General features: G+C 36.0%; 1 protein-coding gene across 47 annotated transcripts in view; it reads left to right on the top strand.

Annotated features, from left to right (window-relative positions):
• PTPRD (protein tyrosine phosphatase receptor type D) overlaps positions 1 to 24,048 on the top strand; it is a 2,329,646-nt gene that overhangs the window by 2,105,562 nt on the left and 200,036 nt on the right. For 27 of the 47 annotated variants that reach the window (XM_017949398.3, XM_017949394.3, XM_017949400.3 and 24 more), the window contains 7 exons: positions 9,604 to 9,792; positions 11,025 to 11,033; positions 11,733 to 11,750; positions 13,337 to 13,447; positions 14,849 to 14,860; positions 16,818 to 17,087; positions 19,944 to 20,525. In XM_017949398.3, the coding sequence (XP_017804887.1) occupies positions 9,604 to 9,792; positions 11,025 to 11,033; positions 11,733 to 11,750; positions 13,337 to 13,447; positions 14,849 to 14,860; positions 16,818 to 17,087; positions 19,944 to 20,525 (1,191 nt within the window). The remainder of the gene's footprint in view (positions 1 to 9,603; positions 9,793 to 11,024; positions 11,034 to 11,732; positions 11,751 to 13,336; positions 13,448 to 14,848; positions 14,861 to 16,817; positions 17,088 to 19,943; positions 20,526 to 24,048) is intronic. The other 20 variants (XM_017949407.3, XM_017949415.3, XM_017949408.3 and 17 more) reach the window with 7 other exon arrangements.

The following is a 24,048-nucleotide window of genomic DNA, read 5'->3' as shown; positions in this document are numbered from 1 at the left end:
TAAAATTCACTGTATGATTTAAATATACATTTCTGTAAAGTGGTTAATTATTTGAATATTCAAAGTAAGGTAAACATTTATATGGATGTAAAGGGTGAGTATAATGACACCTGCTTGTTGCTAAATATAAATTGACAGGGAATAATGAGATTTGTGAAAGTGGATGGATATTGGATTTTATCTAAATGAAGCCCAAAGAAGGGAATAAATGTGTTTCCCTAATTCCTAAGTATTTACTTAAATGTTCAGGTATTAATAATGTTGCTAGGTAGGAGGAGAAGGTGCTTCTTTTTTTCTCAATGAATTTATTTGATTATGAATCACAAAAAGGGTAATCATTTGCTAAGGCCAAGTACTAATAACAGTATGCCTTAACTTAATGGAATGTAATATTGGAGCTACCACATTTAGACAAATCATAATTAAATCTAACTGGGGTTTATGTTCTGCTATGTAGACATTACTTCATAATTTGTAGGATAATTGCATACATTGCTTCTAAACAGTTTGTTTTATTCTCTGCCAGGAGTGCCTTGCAAACTCCTCAAAATGTGAGGAATATTTCATAAAATGGAGCTTTGCTCTGGAATGCTCTGTGGGTAGCTGGTTGGTATGCTGAATCTTTAGTAGCTGCTAATGAGGCTCTTAGCTTATCAATGTCCAATTTTCTATTCCTGCATGGCATAATTCTATGAGAAATCTTTCGAGACTCTTGTATCCAGTGACTGCCTTTAAGAGATACCTAAATCTACTCTGAAATAAAAGCTTAGCTGATTGATTTATAGCCATATTAAGACAAGCATATTATCTGTATGTAATAACTTGCAAAGAGGACTGTGGAAAAAAATTATTGTATCTTGTTCATAATTACTTTTTTGGGAACAGATATTATATTTATTACATATTCCATTTGGAATGTCATGTATTAACTGGCAGTTTTTTTCCTGCTTTATATAGTTTCTTTCTGACTGGACTAGCATTTGATTTGTAATTAGAAACTACTTTATTTATATGATTTTTTCAATTTTATTCCTATGCATAACATTTTGATAATGGCCCAAGAGCCCAACTTTGCTAGGAAACATCGATTTGGCTTTTATTTCTTTGCTCTTTATTTTTCTGTTTTCAGTCCCTTATTCAATTCACTTACAGGAAAATTGACTTTGAATAATAATGGTCATGATGTCAACACAGTACAAATTATACCCTGCTGCCATCTGGAATGGTGAAAATAAAAGCTTTATTTACACTGTTTCCTTTAAGAAAAGAATGTTTTTTCCTCTTCTTCAAGGACTGTATTCTGGAAAGAAAATGGTGGTTCTTGTTTGTAGCCTGATACTGTGATTCATTTTGAAATATAATGACTTGAAAACTCATTGTTCAACGAAGTAGCAAATACACCAATGATAATCTTCTGCCTTCCGGCCTCTGAGACACTGATCTGTCTCCCTGTCCAGAGAAAGCTTTGGAGTAGTCATTATTAGTCCTATATAACAGAAGAGGGACCTTGTGGCCCAAATTCGTAGGGTAGATATGTTAGGTCTATTTATATCTGCTTTTCTGGTCTCCCTACTGATTTTTGGTATCTGCTCATGGCAGAAGGCCCACCATTGACAGCCCTTCCTAGACAATTAAATAGAAATTACAGAAGGGCTAAAGGTATAGGCACAGTACTGAATCTCAGCTCTCTAGGAAAATTACTTGACATTTATCAGCCTTTTCATGCTCTTCCATTTCTCATCTACCTTGTACTGGCTAACAGACACGGCAGAATTCTGTCGCTTCTAGTACCAATCCTGAGGGAATGAGAAGCCTATATATACACACATATGTAAGTATATATACATATACATACGTATATATGTGTGTGTATATGTATATATGTGTGTGTGCATATACATATATATGCATGTATATATGTATATGTGTGGATTTTTAAATGTAGATCTATTTTTAAAGTGTTATTACATCCCATGGAACTTGCGTATCTAGTCCATGCTGCTTAAAGCATAAAAGTAAAGAATGACCAAGTATTCAAACTTTTTTGTTGTCTCATTCATCATGAGTTGACTCTGATTAAGAGTTTCATCACTATGTGATGAAGATTTATTTGAAGAATAGCAATTTGCGTAGAGGAAACATGACACAATAAAAAGACACCAAATCTAGAGCTGAAAGACTTTAATTTTTTTTTTTTTTACTACATGTAGGATATGAAAAAAATAACAATATTACTGAGTCTTTGTTTTGTAGCCACAAAAAATGATAATGATACCATCCTTATTTACCTCAAGGAACTCTAATAACGTTCAAATATTTGTATTTTAGAGATACTGGTCATTATAGTGCTTTGTAGAATGTACAATTTTAAATTTGTTTAATATGTTCTTATTAAATTCCATTCTGTTAAAGGTGGGGTTTAGTAAGAACATCACATTAGACAAATCTCATTGAGAGAATTTCCATCTCCAGAGCTGAAAAATGAATGGAGCTATTAGAACTAGCTTATGGAGACTTGTACAGAGGTGTTTCTTGATTTATATAATTTTCCCCAGTTATTTTCTGAATGTTAAGAAACTTTTGAGATGAAAAAACAAAACTCTGACTTCTTGGTATCATCTTTTAAAAAATTATTTTCTTTAAGAAAACCATATAGGCTTCTTAACATGACCTACTCCCCAGGATGAGGAATACTTAATTCCCCTTCCCTGAATAATTAAAAGAAAAATGCCTGCCATGATACAGGGAAAAGCAGTTGGTTCCACTCTTTTCAGTCGTTCACAACAACCTTTGACATCCCAAATATTTAGAGCTATTTTTAAAATTCATTTTTAGGAACAAATCCTCTGACAATATGAATTTTATATGTTTGTACTGTTGATTAATCAAAGAGCCTAAAATCTTGTTCAAAGGGAAAAGAGGGCATTTATTAGCTTTAAGGAGGTTACTTGGCACGAACACTACCCTTTAGTTGCATGTCTAGATAATCCCTGTTTTTTTATGATTTGCATAGAATATTTTCTCATTTGCAGTTTATGCTGCACTTCTTGTTTTATCAAGCCTTAGAGTCTCATGCCTCTGATCCCTTTAGATCTATTGCTGGAGCTTGGGATAAAGCAAGTACATATATGCTAGTATTTTACTAGATGCCAGACACTAGTGCCAGGCAGCACTAGGCATATTTAATGCATTATCTAATTCAATCCTCCTGTGTATGTGCTTGGTACTATTATTACTTTCAAAGAAGCTAATTATCCTGCAGATACAATTAAATCACAACAATATAGAGATTCTCTAGATTACTTCATACCCAGTGCCTGGCCCAGTCCAGCACAAAGGAGGCCTTCGATAAATATTTGTAGAATGAATGATGCCTTCTATTGACTATCCAGTAGATTTTTAGAACTAATAGTTCAAATTATCTTCTTGTTTCAATATATAGTGTAACGTTCATAAAATATTTTATAGTATCTTATCTACCTTATTTGACCACCTTAAGACCAATATGTATTTTAATTTTCCAAGAAAGTTTGTACTTTTTCTTAAGTATAAAAATCCACTGACTTTCTGCTGCATAGAACAGTACTGATTCTCTGACAGGTGAAAAAGTCCATATATATATATATATGCCCATACATGTTTATATATATGTAAGCACATACATATATATGAAGCCCATATATATCTTCATGTATATATCATATATATCTTCATATATATCATAGATATAGGCTTCATATATATGTATATATATGATCGGCTAGGACTTTCATTTTAAAAATATGCTGCATATTTAGTCTATCATTTTCCTTGTTTTCTTATGTTATTGAAAGCTTTTCTCACTCAGTCTTTCCACCCTTCAAAGAAAAGAAATCACTCTTGTTCTGTGAGAGTATATAAATGCCTCAGACCGTAAGATACCCAGTGACTTAGAAATCTTTATTCCTGTCAGTGAAGGAAGACCCACAGTGTTTGCCTCAACAAAAAACTGAGTAGTTCACTCCTGGGCTTTTTATTTTTCAGCCATTAGTTTGAACACGAAGAATTCCACCATTATTCTATAGATAGAATAACAGTAGAATATAGATAATATTCTATTGTGTTCTTTTCAGGTTCATTGTGTTTATACCTGTGGTTTTGTCATGTCATGCTTTTGACACATAGGAACTTACAACCAATATATGAGGGAAACACTCCTGTAAAATGAAGAAAGCAAGAACTAAATTGTGTGCTTCTTACATGGCAACTGTGATAAATTAAGGAAGGAAAGCATAAATTGTGTATTCTCAATGGGAGGAAAATCACTTGCTGACAGATAAAACTAAAGATTTTGAAAACAAAGTCACAAACAGCCATTTTTATAAGTCTTTAAGTCTAATACTCCTTATGACACTAAAAAAAAAAAAAGAGAGAGAATATAAGATGGTTTTGCCTCTTAATAGACTGATACTCAAATCAAGGAGGCCAAATGTGTAGTCACAAATAGTTGAAGAATGGCTGTTTCAATGAATGGCATTGAGGAATGGTATTTCAATGAATGACATTCCAGGAGGATTGAGAGATGTTTCATGAGTGAGTGCTGAGAAAGTAATTGTCAGAGCATCATAAAAATGTCTAATTGTGAGTATTTGTTGAACATTGAAAAGGTTACAAAGGAAATAACAAATAGCTCCACCCCCTCCTGTGAGCTTGTAAGAGTTCACACTTATATATTGACTATTATTAGGGTTTATTGATAACAGTAGTTGGGGACTTTTAAAGACGAGCTACTCTGAACTGTTTGAAACTTAGAAAAGTAATTCCAGGGGATGAATGCTTCATGATAACAGCTGCTTGTCTCTTCATCCACATTGTGTTTTTGTTTTATTGTACTGCCATTACTGCCAAAACCTCTGTATTGTCAATGATATCTAAGTGTTCAAGTATACTTGCCAAATTTTTAAATACTGCACTTGAAGAAGCATACCGTTGATGTAATTGACATGCTTTTTCTTCATAAACATATTTGTGTTAATCTTAAAAATTGGGATTTTTCCAAAGACCATGGCAAACAGTTCTTTATTAAAGACTTATTTAAATCAGTTGGGATTAGAGTCAAAGGACTAGTCTGGTTGAATTCACGCAGCAAGAGCCCTAGCAAGATTAGGCAAGAAGGGCTACTTAGGACCACCTTGGACGGGGCCTGTAGCCTTAGCAGGCAATTTAGAATTTCCTGGCTTCCTTTCAAAGAAGAGATTCAGTGTTTGTGAAAGTGGAGTGAAAGTAAGAGCATCATTAATATTGTTTATGCATGAACAATGAAAACAGTTTAACTGAGGAAATTATGCAAAACCTATTACTTGATCATTCACAGATATGTAAGGCATGACTACCTACAAAACAATGTCACACTGTTTTCCTCATAAATTCGTTCCTTTCAAGTCCTGGGTAGGTCAGGGTTGTTAACAAGTTCTACAACAATGGGAAGTTAACTCTGAAAAATGCTCACATTCCTTTTTCTCTTTCCTTAATGGAACTGAAAGTTTCATATCAGCATATTTCATTAAGACACCAACAGATTCAAAGAATGTGCTATATTTCCAGGTCTATTATAGCTGCCATTCCAAACAAAATATGTATGACTCTATGATTCACTAAGCACAAGTATGTAGTAATCTGCCCTTTAATGGCCTCTCAAAATGACAGACCAAATGGCTTTGTGAAGGTCAAGTCTGATTTAAATTGTTGATGAATTAGTAGCTAATTCTGCATGATTGAATATTAATATGGAACAGTGATAAGTAAGGCACTTTAAAGCTTAATGAGCACATTAATGAATAGGACAAAATGTTTTTCTTTTCACCTCATGTAAAAGTTTAAAGCTACTAGCATATTGACAGTTTGTTAATTTTTGCTAGCTGCTTTTTCCTGTGAAAGTTTGTGTGGTTAAGGTATTAAGGATATTGATTTGATTCCCAAGTTTCTGGTACCACACATTTGAGGAGCTGTCAAAATTGATGTTATCAAATGGTCAAGGCAGTTTTATATAAATCACTAATAAATGTAGAGGATGAAGAAAAAAGCAATTAACATCTTCTAAACTACACCCACGGAGATAAGCATTCCAATTAGAAATTTCATTATTTCTACAGTTTGTTTTATGTTGAATACTGAGTTTTATTGCCAAATACCTGACAGTCAAATTGGAAACAAGCCACAACTGTCAACGTGTAACGGCTCTCGCTATTTGAATCTGTTACATTGTGATGTTTCTCATGAAAATTTAATGAAGAAAGTGCATTCAAAGAGATTCTGTGCAAAGGGGGGATGGATAGAATTTAATTACCCTTATTAAAAATAAGAAAGGAACGCTCTTTACATTTTCTGTCCCATTAGTATGCAACAAAGATTATCTTTGTTGTGCACTCGTGTATATGAAAAGGGGGCTCTGGAGTGTTCTTTATGAGCCAGGAAGGAAAAGAAAGGTCATGAAAATGTATTAGACCGCTTTTCAGGAGGGCATAAGTCAATTTTGTTGGCTATCCCCAAGGTGAGGACTTTATTTCTTATAAACGGTTATTAAATCTAGATTTCTTTGGTAAGAGCCTTTAGTAAGTGGCTCAACAATTCTTAAGCCTTTGGTACTTGCCACTGATCAGCACTGAATATTGGCTCAGTTCTTCTGAGAGATGAACTTGTAGAAGAAAAGTAATGACTAGCAGAGCAATATTTATGCAGGCAAATGTAACTGGTGCTTAAACACCATGGGAGAGATACAGTGTCCTAGGACATACAGAAACCACTCAGGAATCCCATGATGATTTTTGATTAACCTAAGTTGGTTGCTTTAAAAATGGAACATAACAACAACAAAATCTAAGAGCTTTTTCAGAAACTCATTTCTATGAAGGCGGTATAGTTGGCTTTGGAGCACTTGAGGTAAATTACTTTTATCCTTTGAAGCACTTTGTGTCAATAGCTGCCAAGTGAGCTATTTAATAATATAATGTGTGTGGTATAGCAGCTATTGATCTTTCTGCTGTTTTTTCCCCCATACAACATCAGAACTATGTTGTTGATGTAAATATATTGGCAAAACCTTTAAAGACATAAAGAACAGCCTGATGAAATTCAAGTGGAATAGATTATTAAAACCAGCATAGCCTGATTTGCATCCCACTTTTAATTTTTAACTTTCTCTTGGAGCCTTGAAATTCAATTTTTAACTACTGTTCCTGACACTTATCTACTGTAGACCTCTGCTTGGCTGATGATGTGTAAACATTCACAAAAACAACATATTACTGCTTCCACAAATGAGCCACATCTTTCAACTTAAGTGAAGTTTAGCGCATTGCAGTTAATTATTTTTATAAGTGTCTTTAGTACCCAGTCCTAACTACCTGGTCTGATAGGAAGGTATTCTGTCATGAATCAGGTGGCAAATCAAACTTGCCTCAGCTTCTTTTGGTCTTTCACAGACTGTGTTAGTGAAAAATATATACTTTCTACCCTACCCAGCAGGAGAGCCAGAGTCTACACTTTTCCTTAATAGTCCATCAATTTTATCTTACAATAACTGCACCTGTTGTTCAGTGAAATTTCTCTTTCTTGGGAGCTTTAATCTTTGGTAGCATCTTACATTCTTTCACCATTTGCATTCAAAATCTCTCTGGTCCTTAACTATTTTTCTGGTTGTCTCTCTACCAGAAGTTCTGCATAGTAGGATATATATATATTTTTAAACAGTCACTGATATATATTCATACTTAGGCTCGGGAATCACTGGAGTTTCTCTTAAAATCTGGAAACCCAGGCTAGCGTGATGGCAAAGGAGCAGAATACAGATGAGACATGGAGGAACTCCTGGTGTGGAGGGATAAAATTGCGAGTTAATAAGTACAAGACAGTGGATTTGAGTAGCCGCTGCTATGGTAGCTCTGAGGAGGAAAGAATGAAATATGTTTGAGAGGATTTGGAAAAGATTTACAAAGAAGGTGACTTTGGCTGCATGGCTTCCTAGAGGCATAGAGTACCCAGCAGACATGATTTGTCTGGGAAGTGGTGAGAATTTCAATGTGGGCGGAAGAAAAATTTCCTATGAGAGAGGCGATCCCTAAGAGGCTGAGGAAAATGAGACCTGATTGAAAAGGACTTTGCTAGTGAGGTTTGAGAGACTGCGTTTACCGCTCGGCTCCAGAGGGAGAGAATTGGAGAACATGTACTGTTGACTGACAACACGGTGGAGGCATCAAAATGGAGCTTCTTCATTAGAAATTGTAACATAACCTCGGTAAGATTCACCATCAACTGTGGATTCAGGGATTATACTGGAGCTTGTAGGAGGCATCCAGGGAGAAGCGATATGCCAGATCTGATGATATCTGATGTTTTCCTCGCTGCTGTTTATGCTTTCCAGTCATTTTAGAATTGGTGGCTTATGAAAATTTATCAGTGGCTGTGAGGGGGTATTGATTAAATCAATGCCAGACTCAATTGGAAGTAAAAATATTTCATCATCACGAGTTAATGAGTGAAGGACACCAACATGGCACATGTGTACATATGTAACAAACCTGCACATTGTGCACATGTACCCTAGAACATAAAGTATAATTTAAAACATTCATGATCTTCAAACAAATGGCCATGTTCTAATTTGGATAATTGCCACCCATCTAAGTAAAATTCCTTCAATGCTTAGATAGAACACACCTTTCTAATCCTGGCTAAAAGAGCCGGCGATGTCAGTTATCAGTGCGGAGCATGATTGTGGGATTTAAGTGACTTTAATTTCTCAAGAGGTAGGATCTGGAACAGTTTTGATGTGGGTAGCAAGAAGTGAATTTTGCGTGAGTTGGAGATTCAAAATTTAGGAATTTCAACTTTTTAATTACTGAAAATGGTGCAGGTCTTTGGGATGGAAGAAAGCATTCTCTTATCCCTGTAAGGAACATGTGCTTTTGTGCCATTCATAAGGAGTTGCTTTTGCTCTTCTTTTGTAAAGCAACCTCAGACAATTTTCCGGTTAATTGAAACTCTTACAAAGTAATCAATTTGGGTTGAACCTTATGCTTGTGTGGGAAAATAGAGTTACAAGAAAAACATACCAGCTTTGAAAGAGATAGCATGATCCAGCTTCCGCTTGTTCCCCATGCACTCTCCACGCTGGCACTGCTGGCTTCCATGCTTCTCTCAGCAAAACCTTTCCTACCTCGATGCTTACACTTGTGACATTCCCGGATCTTTCTAAAATCTCCTTCTCCCCTTTTTGTGACTTGGCCGATTGTGCTCTTTCCTAAATGCCAACTTTAAATCAAAGCTTCCTCTACTCACTGATCTCAAGCACAAATGTTATAACTATTTCTCCCTCTTTGCTCTCACTGCATCCCTTCATCGTAGTCAGCCCCATCTGAGTTCTGTTAGTCTGTTCGCCTCTTACGTAGACTGTTTACTCTTCCGATCAGTAACAGCATAGTGACTGCGTTCTAATTTATTAGTGCCTGGTTTGTGTTAGGTTCTCAACAAGCACTGAATAAGGTAAAGAGAGATTTCTGGGGAATCTCTTGAATTTGGAGCATCTGACTTACTAACTGAATGTTTCTATCACCTTTTGTCTTGCAGAAGATCAAATTCCCAGGGGCTTCCCTACCATTGACATGGGCCCACAGTTGAAGGTGGTTGAGCGTACTCGCACGGCCACCATGCTTTGTGCAGCCAGTGGTAATCCGGATCCAGAAATCACTTGGTTTAAAGATTTCTTACCCGTGGACACAAGCAACAACAATGGTCGTATTAAGCAGTTACGATCAGGTAGGGTCTTGTTACTGTTTCTACTAACTCCTAGAGAATTTTTTTTTAAATTTTTCTCTCTCTTTATTTTTAATTTTAATTTTATTTATTTTTTATTTCTAGGTACTGATTTTTCTCCCTCTTCTCTTTCTCTGTTACTTAACGGGTGGTCCATGTTTGTGATGTCATAGCCTGTTTCAGAGTCTGTCTTTCTCCTTTTCTCTGTGTGTTTTGCAGCTTCTGTTTAATCCACATTGCTCACTGCTGTGACTGTATTTTTGATAATTTTTTAATTTACTGCTTTTTCGCAGTATTTGATGGATCCATTTTCTCCTCTCTCTTTCTTCTTTCTCTGTTTTCTTTTGAAACAAATTTATTTCAACATTGGACTTCATTCAGAACTTGCAAGGAGTTCCAATGGTTGTATCCATTAAAAAACAAAATGTTCATGTTAAACCCTAAAATGATTCAATTTTATTAAAGTATGTTTTCTGCTGTCTTTTCTACATTTGAACTCATCAAAGTACCAAAGTTTAGTAAGTCTGGGCACATCTGCTTTCTTTTCACTAATACATCAAACACAGAAACGTTATCTCATGAGTAACCAGATGTATTTTTTTAAAGTCTTTACCAGTAAAAGGAGGGGATTTTTATTAATACTATGATAATGTCATTGTGAGTGAACATTTTCTACACGTTAGCCACAGTAGTGTGCGCCCATCAAGGTTTTTGAACCCTCCAGTGACTGGATCTACAGAAGTCTGCTTTTGGTGTAGACTCCAGCTTTTGCTGTTTTCTCTCTCTCTTTACCCTTTTCTCCTTTTCCCATTCCCATCCCAAGTTTATGCCTTTGCTCTCTTAGATTAAAAGTAGAGATAATTCTAAATTTCTTAAATTTTAGAGCCTGTCCCTAGGTAATTTCACAGGGACATATAATAATAAGCTGTTTACTTTGACATTGGTAGTAATATTGGTATAGAATTCTAAGTTGTTTAACTGCCTGTCTTCCCAGAATTCTCAGCTTTTGACCTGTCCTGTGATGTTAAAGCGTCTTGTTAACTGCCTCTTTTGCTTGTTGTCAGCAGAATTGTGTAGATTAGCATTCTGTTATTGTAAATAAAGAATTAATTATTCACATGTAACATAGATGATTTAGTATATAAAGCTTTAACTCTGAAAAATTTGTACCAAATTATAAGGAATATAATAATATTTTTATGCTGTCTTTCTTCTCTCCGTATTTAAATCTCCAGAATCTATTGGTAAGTGCTTAGTTCTGAAGCGCACTTCAACCCCACTAATTTCCATATCCAGAATATTATTATTATTATTAATAAAATGCATGGCATGCATTTTACTAACTGTCAGTGTAGACACCAGATCTCTGTAGTGGCGCCCACACACACCTCCACAGAACTGTTATCGTAAGAACACTGTGTAGAAAAATTAAATAGTACACAAGTTATGGCACACCAATGTAGCATAGCAAGTAGTATAAGATATCCAATCAATAGTGTTTGTTTCTAGTTAGTCTCTAGCGTTTCCTATCACAGTATATATATATATGCATATCTATATATATACTTAAATAGATTAGCCAGTGTTTCCCTAAACTATGTCTTTAAAAATATTGTCTAGTGTTTTTTAAGAGATATGAGGCATATAAGATACAATTCTAACCCTATATGACCCCAGACCTGAGAACTCAGTTGCTTCTCTGAGAAAGGCAATGCTGCCTATTGCGGTCTTTACCCTCTGTGGTATAATGCAACTTGTTTTTTATGATCTAATAATACTATCTAATATATTCCTGTTTTACCAATATAGTAATTCAAGTTTCTTTTAAGACCTTATTTAATTCTGTAAATCTAATTTAATTCTTCTCCCCAGCCCTAGCCTCCTTCTTCTCGTACTAATGCTTCTTCTTTCTAATCTTATTTGCATTCATATTATCCACCCAGGTGGTACACCAATAAGAGGTAAGAGTGCTGAACTAACGTTCACAGAATGATCTTACTCATTCTTTCTGTCCTTTCATCCCTCTCATCTTTGTCCTGTTTTCAGTATCATTCCGATAATGTCCATCAACTTTTTTTTTTTTTCCTTTGTACTGTTTGGTTATGATCAGTGACTCTCATATTGTGAACTTTCCTTTCCTTTTTCTTTCTCTCTTTGTTTTGTTCATTTCTTTCTTTATGAAAATGATTATTTAAGTTGTGATATGCTTCAAAGAAAGCATATCCAGGTCTTTAGACCACAGACCAGTCACAGCGTACCATCTGTCCCTCTTTTTTTCCTTTTCTTCTTCTTCGTTTTTCCTTTTTCTTTTTTTTTCTTCTTTTTCCTTTTTTTTTGTCCAACCGGAGAAAAAAAAAGATCATTTTTTTTCTTCCTTAGCTGTTCTTGTTCTGGACCAAAGCCAAGGTGGTCTGGGGAACAGTGGCAGACATGCAGAGGACACCCTGGAGCATCTGCTTTTTGTCTTTATCTTTCAAAAGGTTTTTGCTTTTGTTCTTCAATTCTTTTTTCTCTTAATGTCTTAAAAGTCAAAGAATGACTCCCCTTTCCACCTGATCCCACTCGTCTCCAATCTGACAGCAATGCTTTTTTCCCCACTTCTTTTTTTCTTGGATTACCCGTCTCCGGATTTTTGGATCTTCCGTCCTTCAGGCTATGGAAACAAAAGGTGCTCAGTATTCTTGGTGGTATGTGGTATTGCTGGTTTTTCATACTTTGACTCAGTGTGCATTTCTTTTGTAATTCTTGTTTTGTATTTTTCTCGGGGTTTTGTGACACCACACTGCTAATCCCACTGGTGGATTTTGATGGGTGTCTTAGGGGATCCATCTCAGGGTCCTCAAGCAGTGGTTGGTTGGCTCTTCCTTGTGGCACAGGCCATGCCTTTTAACTTTTTAAAAATCTTCTAATTCAACTGCTCTTTGTTTTTCAGCAAACGTAATAAATGATTGTAAGTCGTGGAAAACTGTCTTTCTTTTCTTAAAAATCTGCATGTCTTAAGGGAGTTTTGTTTCTTTAAGTGATATTTTGATAATTTATAATGACTAATTTTAATTTTTTGCTTTGTGCAGCCTTTTTGTGCTCGCTGCGTATTTTTGGCTTTCTTCAGCAGAAGACTTTCTTGAAAACCCAGCCTGGTTTTTTTTGTGCGTACCTATCTTTTGCGCCACTTTTGGTACCAAAATGAAACAAAACAAAACCAAAAATTAATCTTTTGTTTTATTTAAAAGCCATACTTCCTTGAAGCAGTCTCACCCATCTTCATTTTATTAGTCTAGGAAATAAGAGTGTTAATTATGACTAGAAGTCTTGCTTGGGAAAAGAGATATTGTTTTCTAATGCTAGCATTGATGATGTAAAAAAAATAATCTCTGTATGTTTTTCTCATCGCATCATTTTCTGTCTGTGCAACTTAGCAAGAGATTGAATCGACGTTGAGTGGACCTTCGCTTTGCAGGGCTTTTCATATTGTTAAGAGGTTTAGCTTTCTGAACTGAGAAAGCCTTCTCTGATCATCTCTTTGGCAATATATTTTATATCCTTACAGGAGCTCTTCAGATTGAGCAGAGTGAAGAGTCTGACCAAGGAAAATATGAGTGTGTTGCCACCAACAGCGCGGGCACTCGCTATTCCGCTCCTGCCAATTTATATGTCAGAGGTAGGAATGACATAACCCTGGCATCGCTTCTTCATTCAGGCTCAGGGGGAATTGAGACGCCGCAGGGTCCGTGTCGTTATATTAGTCATTAACAAGCTGATTTGGTAATAGTGACAGTAGCGGAAACAAGTTAGTAAATAGAAAAGTTAAAAATTTAAAATATGTTGTTTAACTCCAAAAGACAACTCTTGAGTATAACCTATCCCAAGGCTTGAAGTTTGTAAGTATATTTGCATTTTTACATCTTGGTTTCTATTTTTGCTGCATTGATTGAACTGTGCTTTGCATTTGTTTGAGGTTTTCTTCTTTTTCTTTCTCTTTTTTTTCTGTTGTTTCTCTTCTGTTTCCTTATTAAACCCCTGAAATAATTGCTTGGTGTGCTACTAATCAGTTCTCTGTGCAATTCCAAGCATAAAGGTGTTTATGTCTTCATGACCCCTGCTGCTGAAACTGTAAGGATAAAGCTGCTAACTCTATAAATGCTACATGCAAATAGCACAGTTGTATTTCTTTCTTTGTATACTTTCTTAATTATAAACACATAGTATTATATATATATATACACACATGTGTATTCATATATGTGCACATACGTACACCTTTTTTGAATTGTTAAGACTTACCGAAATGTTTAGTGTTTTGATTGCCATGGAAAACTGTATTTTAAATAGTAACGTGAGTTGTCCTTGAGACAAGAATGAATTATAAGGATACATTCATATGTTCTCATGAAGTAATAGAAATGATTAAATTTTGAGCTTATGAATGGCTATGCCTTTCCACTCAACTAGAATGAAGTACTTCCGCTTCCCGAGAGTTCTCAAAGCCAGTTCCTGTAGTTATTTTTGTCTAGTGGAAGTGTTCTTATTCTTGGTCTACATATCTGTGAATAACCACGAAGGCATGGGTGGGGGTGGGATTAAATTAAAGACTGAGAGGGCTTTAAGTTATAATAGGATGGGTTCCCTTAAGAAAATACCTAGCTTGATTTTGAAATTTTTGTTAGAGGTAATTTTGTTTCCCTGGGGATGTTTTTCTCTCCTTTCTTTTTATGGAGTCTGGGGTGGGGAAATATGAAGAAAGCCGTTTCTTCTCTAAATTCTTTGAAAGTCCCTTGATCCTTTTTCCACAATAGTGACCTCCCTTGCTGCATGAGGCATGTGTACCTTCTTCCATGGAAAATTTCAAAATGATGCTAGCTATTGTTTCTAATACCATGGTAGTCTGTGAGATATTGCTAACTTTTCCAGCTGAGGTAGAAAGGATGAACTAGAGCGAATAAAGATGTTCAAGTAGCAGTTGAAAGCCTTGATATGGCCTTTTTACTCTCTCTGTGTTTCCCTTGTTTTTCTCCTTTCCTCATTTCATTGTGTTCTGCATCAAACCCCCTACATCCCTCAGAGCTGCGAGAAGGTTGGTGTGTTTTTTACTTTTTACCCACCTTACAAAACTATTAATTAAACCAATAACAAAGAATACAAATGAAATGAATGTAGCTGCATTGTGTTCTTCTTTTGGTTAATGGTATGTTTTAGCAGAGAATGCCCTGGCCATGGCTTCTGGTGCTTGCTGGTGGTATCTAACTGTGGTGCATGATGGGACAGAATGTACCTGGGTGCATGGTAACTGGTAACACTTAACTCTCTAAAGTCCAGTTAACTTGGTCAGTGTTCCTGCTTTCCTTCCTGCTCCACTCTCCCCGTCTCCCACCCCGCCTTTAATTTCTGTCTTATAAGGATGCCTGCTGCCCATAGAATGACTTTTTCTAGTTTCTCCCCTAATCCCAAGCATGAAGACTAAACTCTCCTCCATTTTTCTTGATATGTTCTTTGATACCTCAGAGTCTACACTGGCTCCTGCTTGCTTTGTGTAACTTCTGTGAATTGACTGCAGGAGGCATGCTTAGCTTTCTCTTCTTCTCCCATGACTGTCATTCACCCATGAGGCCATTGCAGTGAGCCATCTCAAATCAGCGGAGGTTTATCTTGACTTTAAGTGCAGCCAAAAAGTTTTCAGACAGAATTACTTATCTTCTTCTTGGGGTTATGAGGTTATTTATCAGTTTATTTATAATTTTTAAAATCACTTTATTAAATGTATTTAAGGTGTGCTCCTAAAGATTACCCTCTAGAGCTCAAATTCTTATGGTATGACGTTTTGCCAGTGAAAGCCCCAGCTGAAACCAATTTCTCTCTCACCTTCTCCTTGTATCACATCCAAAACGCATTTACTTAAACACACATAAACCTGCAAATTATCTGAAGCAGGAACACTGAACTTTAATTGCTTGGTAATTTTTCTGTGTTATGTTGCTTTAATATGATCTCTTCTCTTAATGTCATGTCCTGCTGTATGTTTTCCCAATGTCTCTCAATTTGAATGTGGGCATAAAAAGCCTTTTAAAAGATTTTGTTGTCATTTATGTTGTTTTACCTTAGATATGAATTGAATGGAATCCTGTATGTGAAACACCCATCTCTTTTTCTGAATTTGAAATCTTTACCTTTAACAACTTGAGCCTAATCTATCTTTCAACCCTGTCATCCCCTACATCTCTGTATTTCAATCATTATACTTTACCTCCCCCTTTCGTGTTTATTTCTATTGCCCCATTACTTCTTCTGCTGTCATTGCTGTCTTGGATTCCAGCCATTCTTTCAATATCCTTAGCACGGGCCTTGAGATTCCATCTTGTGCATGCCTTGCATGACCCAATCCAGTATCTCTACTGGTGTTAGCCTGTTTCTTCTTCTGTGACTGCAAATCAATATGTATATACATTTCTGTGTTTGTTCCAGTGTTAGTGTGAGGTCTTGAGGCTGCATCCACTATGAATCTGAAAACATAAAGTGCACTTTCAGTGTACTGTAGGTGATGTTTTCCAGGGCTGGGATGTGACAGTGTGGTCCCACACCTACATTCACATCAACTGGAAGTGCACAGCACTGAAGTTGGTTTTGATACTCAACTTAAACATGCTGGTGACCTTCCAGCTCCCTTTTCTGCATATACATGCCTGCATAGAATCATTGTTATATGCCTGCATGTATATGTTTTTGTGTTTATCTTATGCATGATGTTTGTGTATTGTTAGTTTGTAGATAGTTTTTTGTGGGGCCCTTGTAGGTCTGAATCAACTTCTGTATGAGTGTGTCTAAGATATCAATGACTAAACTAAATAATTCTGTGTATACACACACCATACTTGTATGGTCTGTATTATCCACAGTTTTTCTTTATGTTTTGTTTTTGGACAATCCACAATATGTTTCAATTGTTGAATCGTGTCTGTACGGTGCATGTCATGTGTTTAATAATCCACTTTTTCTTGCCTTGTATATGTTATCATTTCCCTTGTGTTTTGTTCCAGTTCGCCGTGTCCCACCAAGATTCTCTATCCCACCCACTAATCATGAAATCATGCCAGGTGGAAGCGTTAATATCACCTGTGTGGCCGTGGGGTCACCAATGCCTTATGTAAAGTGGATGTTGGGGGCAGAAGATCTGACACCTGAAGATGATATGCCAATAGGAAGAAATGTGCTAGAACTGAATGATGTAAGACAGTCAGCAAATTACACCTGTGTTGCTATGTCGACACTGGGTGTCATTGAAGCAATAGCACAGATCACTGTCAAAGGTATGCTCAATGGATCATGCTTTGAGGATCTGGGTACGCTTAAGCCAAGTGATTAATGCCTCTAGGAAGCCCATCCTTGAAAATCTAAAATAATTCATTATTCAGAGTTTTAAATGTGTGTATAACCTAATCATATCTGTGGTATTATATAAGATGCATAAGCTTAGATAGGCGGATTTTTTCTTGGAAGTATCTGGCAGCCTATGTAGAGATAATCATCAAAATATTAAAAGACAGTTCATGGAGGCCCAGGCACTAACCAGACAGAACTAGGAATTTTAGACATGGTCAACCATTATGGTGGGACTGATGTGTACAGTCTACATACTAGAACAGAACCTTGATAAGAACCCCAAGAAAAGTCAATATGAGCATTAATAAATGCTTAAAATTTCTAAATACAAAGGAAAAAGAAGAAAAAAGTTGAAATCAACATAGTCTAATAATAGATGATTTAACTTTTTGGCAGGCCCTACTGTTAGAAATCAAGAGGCAAGTAGTAGTATATTCTGTTTTAGTTTTATCTTTCACCTTGCATAGATGAGTGCTCAAGAAATATTCTTTCCTTTAGAAAACAGACTAAATATCACCCAAGTACCGTATTACATGAATATTTTTGAACCAAAGAGAAAAAGAGTACAAGCATGTGAGGATACCAGTTTGTTTGTTTTTTTCCCAGTATTTATAGAATTTGAGAAAGTGTTTGCAAATTGAATCAAACATAGGGCAACTTAAGTTTTCTGCAAATGGCTAGAACTATTGCAAAATGAACACAAATTATCTTCCTTTCCTAGGCAAAGTTGTAGGCATTCGGAATTCAGCAGCAAGTCAGAGAAGTATGAGTTTGCTACTCTTAAAAAGCTGCCATTCTTAGATGTGATCTTAGAAAATGCAATACACATGTTATAACTGGTGTCGTATCTCTAACCAAGCATATATATCAAATATGTGCTATATAAAACTAATGACATGAGAACAAAGGTACACATTGTCAATATTTATAATTGTGTGAAATAATGTTGTGTTGTATAAACTTAACATAATAAGCACACATGTATTTATCTGTACGTTACAGATATAAAACCTGTACTGTACAATAAATGTGACTTAGTGAAACTGATAATGTCAGCTAAATATCAGTGAGCACAACTTTAATTAGCAATATTTGTATTTGCTTTGAAAGTTCAGAAAGACATGTAGGGGAAATCTGGATCACACAGAGCCTTGAAAAATGCCAGGCCAGAATATTTAAACAAATTTAATTTTATTATTATTTTCAGTAAATTCCCTTGGCAAAATATTATCATTCTGTAGTTCTTTGAGTAGTGTGTAAATATTGAATCACCTTTTTTATAATTACCATTTCAGCTTTAAATATTTGAAGGTTTGCTGAAGACCTTTAAGAATTCAAAAGCAGGGGCCACTTTCAACTAATATTTTGTTCACCTTCTTGTCTTTGTTTTCCTGACTCGTGTCACTTCGCTGTGATTTCCACCTCAAAAATAAACAAATAAAACATAAGGGTGAATCTTAATGGCAAATTAAAATAAATCAAAACAAAAGAACGGGTTGAAGAGAGTGAGAAGAATAGGTGCAGACTCATTTATTCAGTTAACTGTTTAACAATTCTCATTAAAAGCTTACCGAGTGCCAGGCAGCATTCTAGGCATTCACGATTTTACAGCAAGTCAGAAGTACGAGTTTGCTGCTCTTGAACAGCTGCCATTCTAGAGGGTGTTATACTTCTTGCCTTTCTGTTAACAAGGAAACAGGGACACTAAAGGGCTGATTATATGAATGTTACCCTTTGGGATTTCTCTAAAGAGACAACTATTAGAATGCCCCTTCCTACCCTAATATCACTGCCTTTCAGAATCATTGTTTAGAATAAGGCACTTGAATATGAGGTCAGCAAGGCAGACAGTTTGTATTTTTAATTAGTAGTATTTTTATTTGTATTCTTCTGCCAAAAAGAAACAATTAGACCTCTAAAAAGATGGATTTTATTGCAAATATTTGTTGCGTAGCTACATCAGATATTTCTGATGTGGAATATAGAATGCATATTAATATGACAATAAAATACCTTAAAAAGTGGTTCATGAATGTGCCTTAATTTAGTTCCTTCAGCAATTTTAAATATTAAGAATAAAACATTGATTTGGAATTTCTATTCTTTTGCACCTTAAAATTTTTGGTTCGTTTATTTACAAGAAAATTTTTAGTAATGGTACTATGTCTTACAACAATATAGATGCTATTCTTTCATAGCAATTTAATTTCCTTTTAGTGTATTCCACATTTTGTTCTTTTCAATGTTTATTGGTATTTCAGTTTTACCGTTTATTTACTGGGGCAAGGGGCTAGTTGGCCAAGCTTTTGGTATAATAATAGTAATAACTGCAGCTAATACTAAGGTTTTGTGTGAGTTCCAGATACATTCTAAGAATCTTAGTGGATTGGCTCATTAATCTTCACAGCAAACCCATGAAATACAGTTACATACAGCTGTAGAATATAACTTAAATAATAATGTTTTTCCCATTTTCACATGCGGAAATTAAAGCAAAGAGAGGTTAAGGAATGCAGGCAGGATCACTTAGCTAATGAGTAGAGGATTTGGATACAAGCCTAAAAATATGCTATCAAGCCCTTCTAGTGAAGCAGTATTTGTGTCACCTATGTATGTTTTACTGTACTTCCTGGCCACTCAGAAAACTACTCTTTGCTGTAGTTTCATTTAATTAAATCTTCAGTAGACACATAATCCTGTCATTTTCATAGTAGAGTTTATAGATTCTTGAAACATTCTAGGGATGATGGGTAGTCATTGTCTTTTATCTTCCCCCATCCAAGCCTTACCCAAACCTCCAGGAACTCCTGTAGTGACTGAGAGCACAGCTACAAGCATCACACTGACGTGGGACTCTGGGAACCCTGAGCCTGTTTCTTATTACATAATTCAGCATAAACCTAAAAACTCTGAGGAACCTTACAAAGAAATTGATGGAGTGGCGACCACACGCTACAGTGTCGCTGGACTAAGTCCCTACTCGGATTATGAATTCAGGGTTGTTGCTGTCAATAACATTGGGCGGGGGCCTCCCAGCGAACCTGTGCTGACACAGACCTCAGAGCAAGCGCCATCCAGTGCCCCAAGGGATGTCCAGGCAAGAATGTTGAGTTCTACCACCATTTTGGTACAGTGGAAGGAACCTGAAGAGCCGAATGGACAGATCCAAGGATATAGAGTTTATTATACAATGGATCCCACTCAACATGTGAACAACTGGATGAAACACAATGTAGCTGACAGCCAAATCACTACTATTGGCAACTTAGTGCCCCAGAAAACATATTCTGTCAAAGTCCTGGCTTTTACCTCAATTGGAGATGGTCCACTTTCAGGTGACATACAAGTCATCACTCAGACAGGAGGTAAGTTTGGTTCAGGATGGGAAGTATGGCAGGCGGGAAGGGCTTGTGCAGAGAGGGGAGGAGGACCAAAACAAAGAAAGAACAAAGATGGTATAAATTTTAATTTTTGAGATTTAGGGCTTCAAAGCAGGAGATGATAGATATCGGAAAAGGAACAAGCATGGACATCTGAAAAACTAATCATTTTGAGCAGAACAATGCATTTAGCACCCCTTCTTTTTAATTTGTATGGGAATGACTTGAAGACTTCTCTGCATGAGATAGAAAAATGTCTCCCCTATGCCCAGTTTTGAGAATAGGAAAACTACACTTCTTTGTAATAGCTAGTATGGTAGAGTGGTCTCAAAAGAGTATTTAATTTGTGTAAGATTGGATGGTTCAAAACAAAGCTAAAAAATAAAACTGTTCCAGGGCCTTGGGTATTTGAATGGCTTATATTTGCCGGAAGCTACTGGCTTAAAAATAAATATTCTCTGAGTGGCTTTAATTTCTGTATTTCTTTGTATGGCCTCAGTGGACAAAGAAAGACAGTTACTGAGATCTCAGATAGAACTTTGGGGCCTGATTCATTAACTTTGCTAAGAGCTACAGCAGACATTAAACTATTTTATGAAGGAATACTTGGTCCTCCCAGTGGTTTTATTTTCCTAAGAGGATATTAAACCTCTTTGGTCTTTAATTCAAGGTGATCAGTTTTGCTTTGGGCTAATATAAAATAAGAGACCTCTTGTAAAGTTTATTCTTGAGCCAGGCGCAGTGGCTCACGCCTGTAATCCCAACACTTTTGGGAGGCCGAGGTGGGTGGATCACTTGAGGTCAGGACTTCGAGACCAGCCTGGCCAATATGGCAAAACCTTATCTCTATTAAAAATACAAAAAGTAGCTGGGCATGGTAGCAGGCGCCTGTAATTCCTGCTACTCGAGAGGCTGAGGCAGGAGAATCACTTGAACCTGGGAGGTGGAGTTTGCGAGTTCTCAAGGAGCTAAGATTGTACCACTATACTCTAGCCTGGGTGACAGACAAGACTCCATCTCAAAACAAACAAACAAACAAATGTTTATTCTTGAGCATCTGAGAGCTACTTCTTTGACTCCTTATTGAGTTGGCATCTTTTAAACCTGCATTAATCTACAAATGTTTTGGCAGCATGCTGTTGTCTTGTTCTGAAATCGACATAATAATCATATTATTGGAGACAGTATAATCTGTAGATGTAACTCACTGCTAATCCTGGTAATTAATAAATTTTCTCAGATGCCTGTACTAGATAATGTATCTATCATCTATTTCACTGATACCTGTGAATCACTGACTTGTTTTCACGTCATGGTCTTTATATGAAGTATGCTTAACTGTTTGTCCTTGCTTCTAGGAATCTCAGAGCACATTTATATTAATAGTTTGTCTGGCTTTATTTTCATACCATTATTTGGTTCTCATTGGCTTGTTCATGGATTTACTCTTTTCTGTACGACATTGTAGGAAAGCCAGCTATAAAAATATGTTTCACCACAGTTGTATTAAAAACTGTCCATATATCTTCTCTATGTGCCATTTGCAGTACTTCTGTATTTATATGCTGTAGTAATATGCAGAAAAAAAAATACTGTAGGCTGTTCTTATCAAAAAAGCTTCTCATTGGAAAATATAGATATCTGTAAATCTTGTTCTGCTTTTTCTTGACTAAAAGTGGTCAACTATTATGAGATTGCTTTTTGTTATACTGTTTTAGCAGCTACATAACTATTAAAAAATTATAAGAAATTATATGGGGACTTACATTCCACTTTCAGCTTTTTAAATTTCTCAGCGGTGATATTTTTTCAATCCTTGGTCTTGGAGTAACGTAACCAGGGTTTGAATCCCAAGCTTTCATTTATTAGCTGTCACCTTAAGTGATTTATTTCATCTCTCTCTGAACTTCAGTTTTCTAGTCTACAATAATAACCACCTTATAGAGTGTAGCGGTTCTATTTGTTTTCTAGTGCTCCTGTAAAAAAGAACCACATACTAGGTGGTTTAAACAATGGGAATCTATTGTCTCACATTTCTGGGGCCTAGGAGTCTGAGATCAAGGTGATGGCAGGATTGGTTCCTTGTGAAGGCTGTGAGGGAAAATATACTTCATGCTGCTGCCCTAACTTCTGTTGGTTGGTTTGCTGGCAATCTTTGCTGTACCGTGGCATGTAGAAGCATCATCTGATCACTACCTTCATCTTTACATTATATTATTTCCGTAAGCATTCCTGTGCCCAAATTTCCCTTTTTACTAGTACACCAGTCATAACGGACTTGGGGCCACTCTTATGGCCTCATCTTAACTAATTCCATGGGTAAGATCCTATATTGAAATAAGGTTATTCTCTGAGGTACTATGGATGAGGATGTCAATATATGGATTTTCGTAGGATGCAATAAAATTCATAAGAGGATATAGATTAGATAATGGAGAGAAACATTCTGTAACTTAATATGTAAAACATTAAATTATTAATATGTAATCATCATAATAGTAGCTAACATATGCAGGACACTATACTATGAACTTTGCATGTGTTTATTCTCACAAACCAATTAGGCAGATGTGGAATTATTCCATTTGCCAATGAGTAAATTGAAGATCAAAGAGGATAAAAAGTGGTTCAGAAACTTGCCTTAGGTCATAAAGTTACTAAGTGGAAAAGCAGAATTTAAATCCAGGGATTCTGGATACTTTTAACTACTGTGCTAGTTACTGCTATAAAGAAATACCCAAGACTGAGTACAAAGGAAAGAGATTTAATTGACTCACAATTTCACATAGCTGGGGAGAGCTCAGGAAACTTAGAGTCATGGCAGAAGATGAAGGGGAGGCAAGGACCTTCTTCACATGGTGGCAGGAGGGACAAGAGCAAAGCGGGAAGAGCCCCTTGTAAAACCATTAGATCTCGTGAGAACTCACTCACTATCACAACAACAGCATAGGAGAAACCACCCCATCATTCAGTCACCTCCCACCAGGTCCCTCCTTTGACACATGAGGATTACAGTTTGAGATGAGATTTGGATGGGGACACAGAGCCAAATCATTATCAACTACCATTACCTTTTAAATTAATAATATGCTTAATGTGATAGTTTTTGCGTTTTTATGCCCACCTAGGTATGCAATTAAATGAAAAGAGGCAGGAGAAAAAAACGCAATTGTTTCATTTGTTCATATATTTAAGAATTATACATAGCTTACTTCTGAAATACTGAAGTAGCTATTAGATTATTCCAGTGCAGAAGCACATGAAAACATTTAGAAATGAAAAAAAAAAAAAAAAACTAAGTTTATCTAAAAGAAGTGGAAGGAAGAACTTTTTTATGAAAGATCATTACACTCAAGCACTAAATTTGGCTGAAATTTAACTCAATTTAAATAAATTTGGCTAAATTTGGCTCTAAGTTTTGTAAGCACCAGTTTAAAGATAGAAATCTATAGTGTTTCATATTTTTATTTTCTAATGGCAGGAAGATTAAACTATCTAAGAAACAAAA

Source organism: Papio anubis, chromosome 13 (genome assembly GCF_008728515.1).
Source record: "Papio anubis isolate 15944 chromosome 13, Panubis1.0, whole genome shotgun sequence".
NCBI lineage: Eukaryota > Metazoa > Chordata > Mammalia > Primates > Cercopithecidae > Papio > Papio anubis.
Note: the sequence above shows the minus strand (reverse complement) of the source record. Positions and strands in the feature narration are given on the sequence as shown.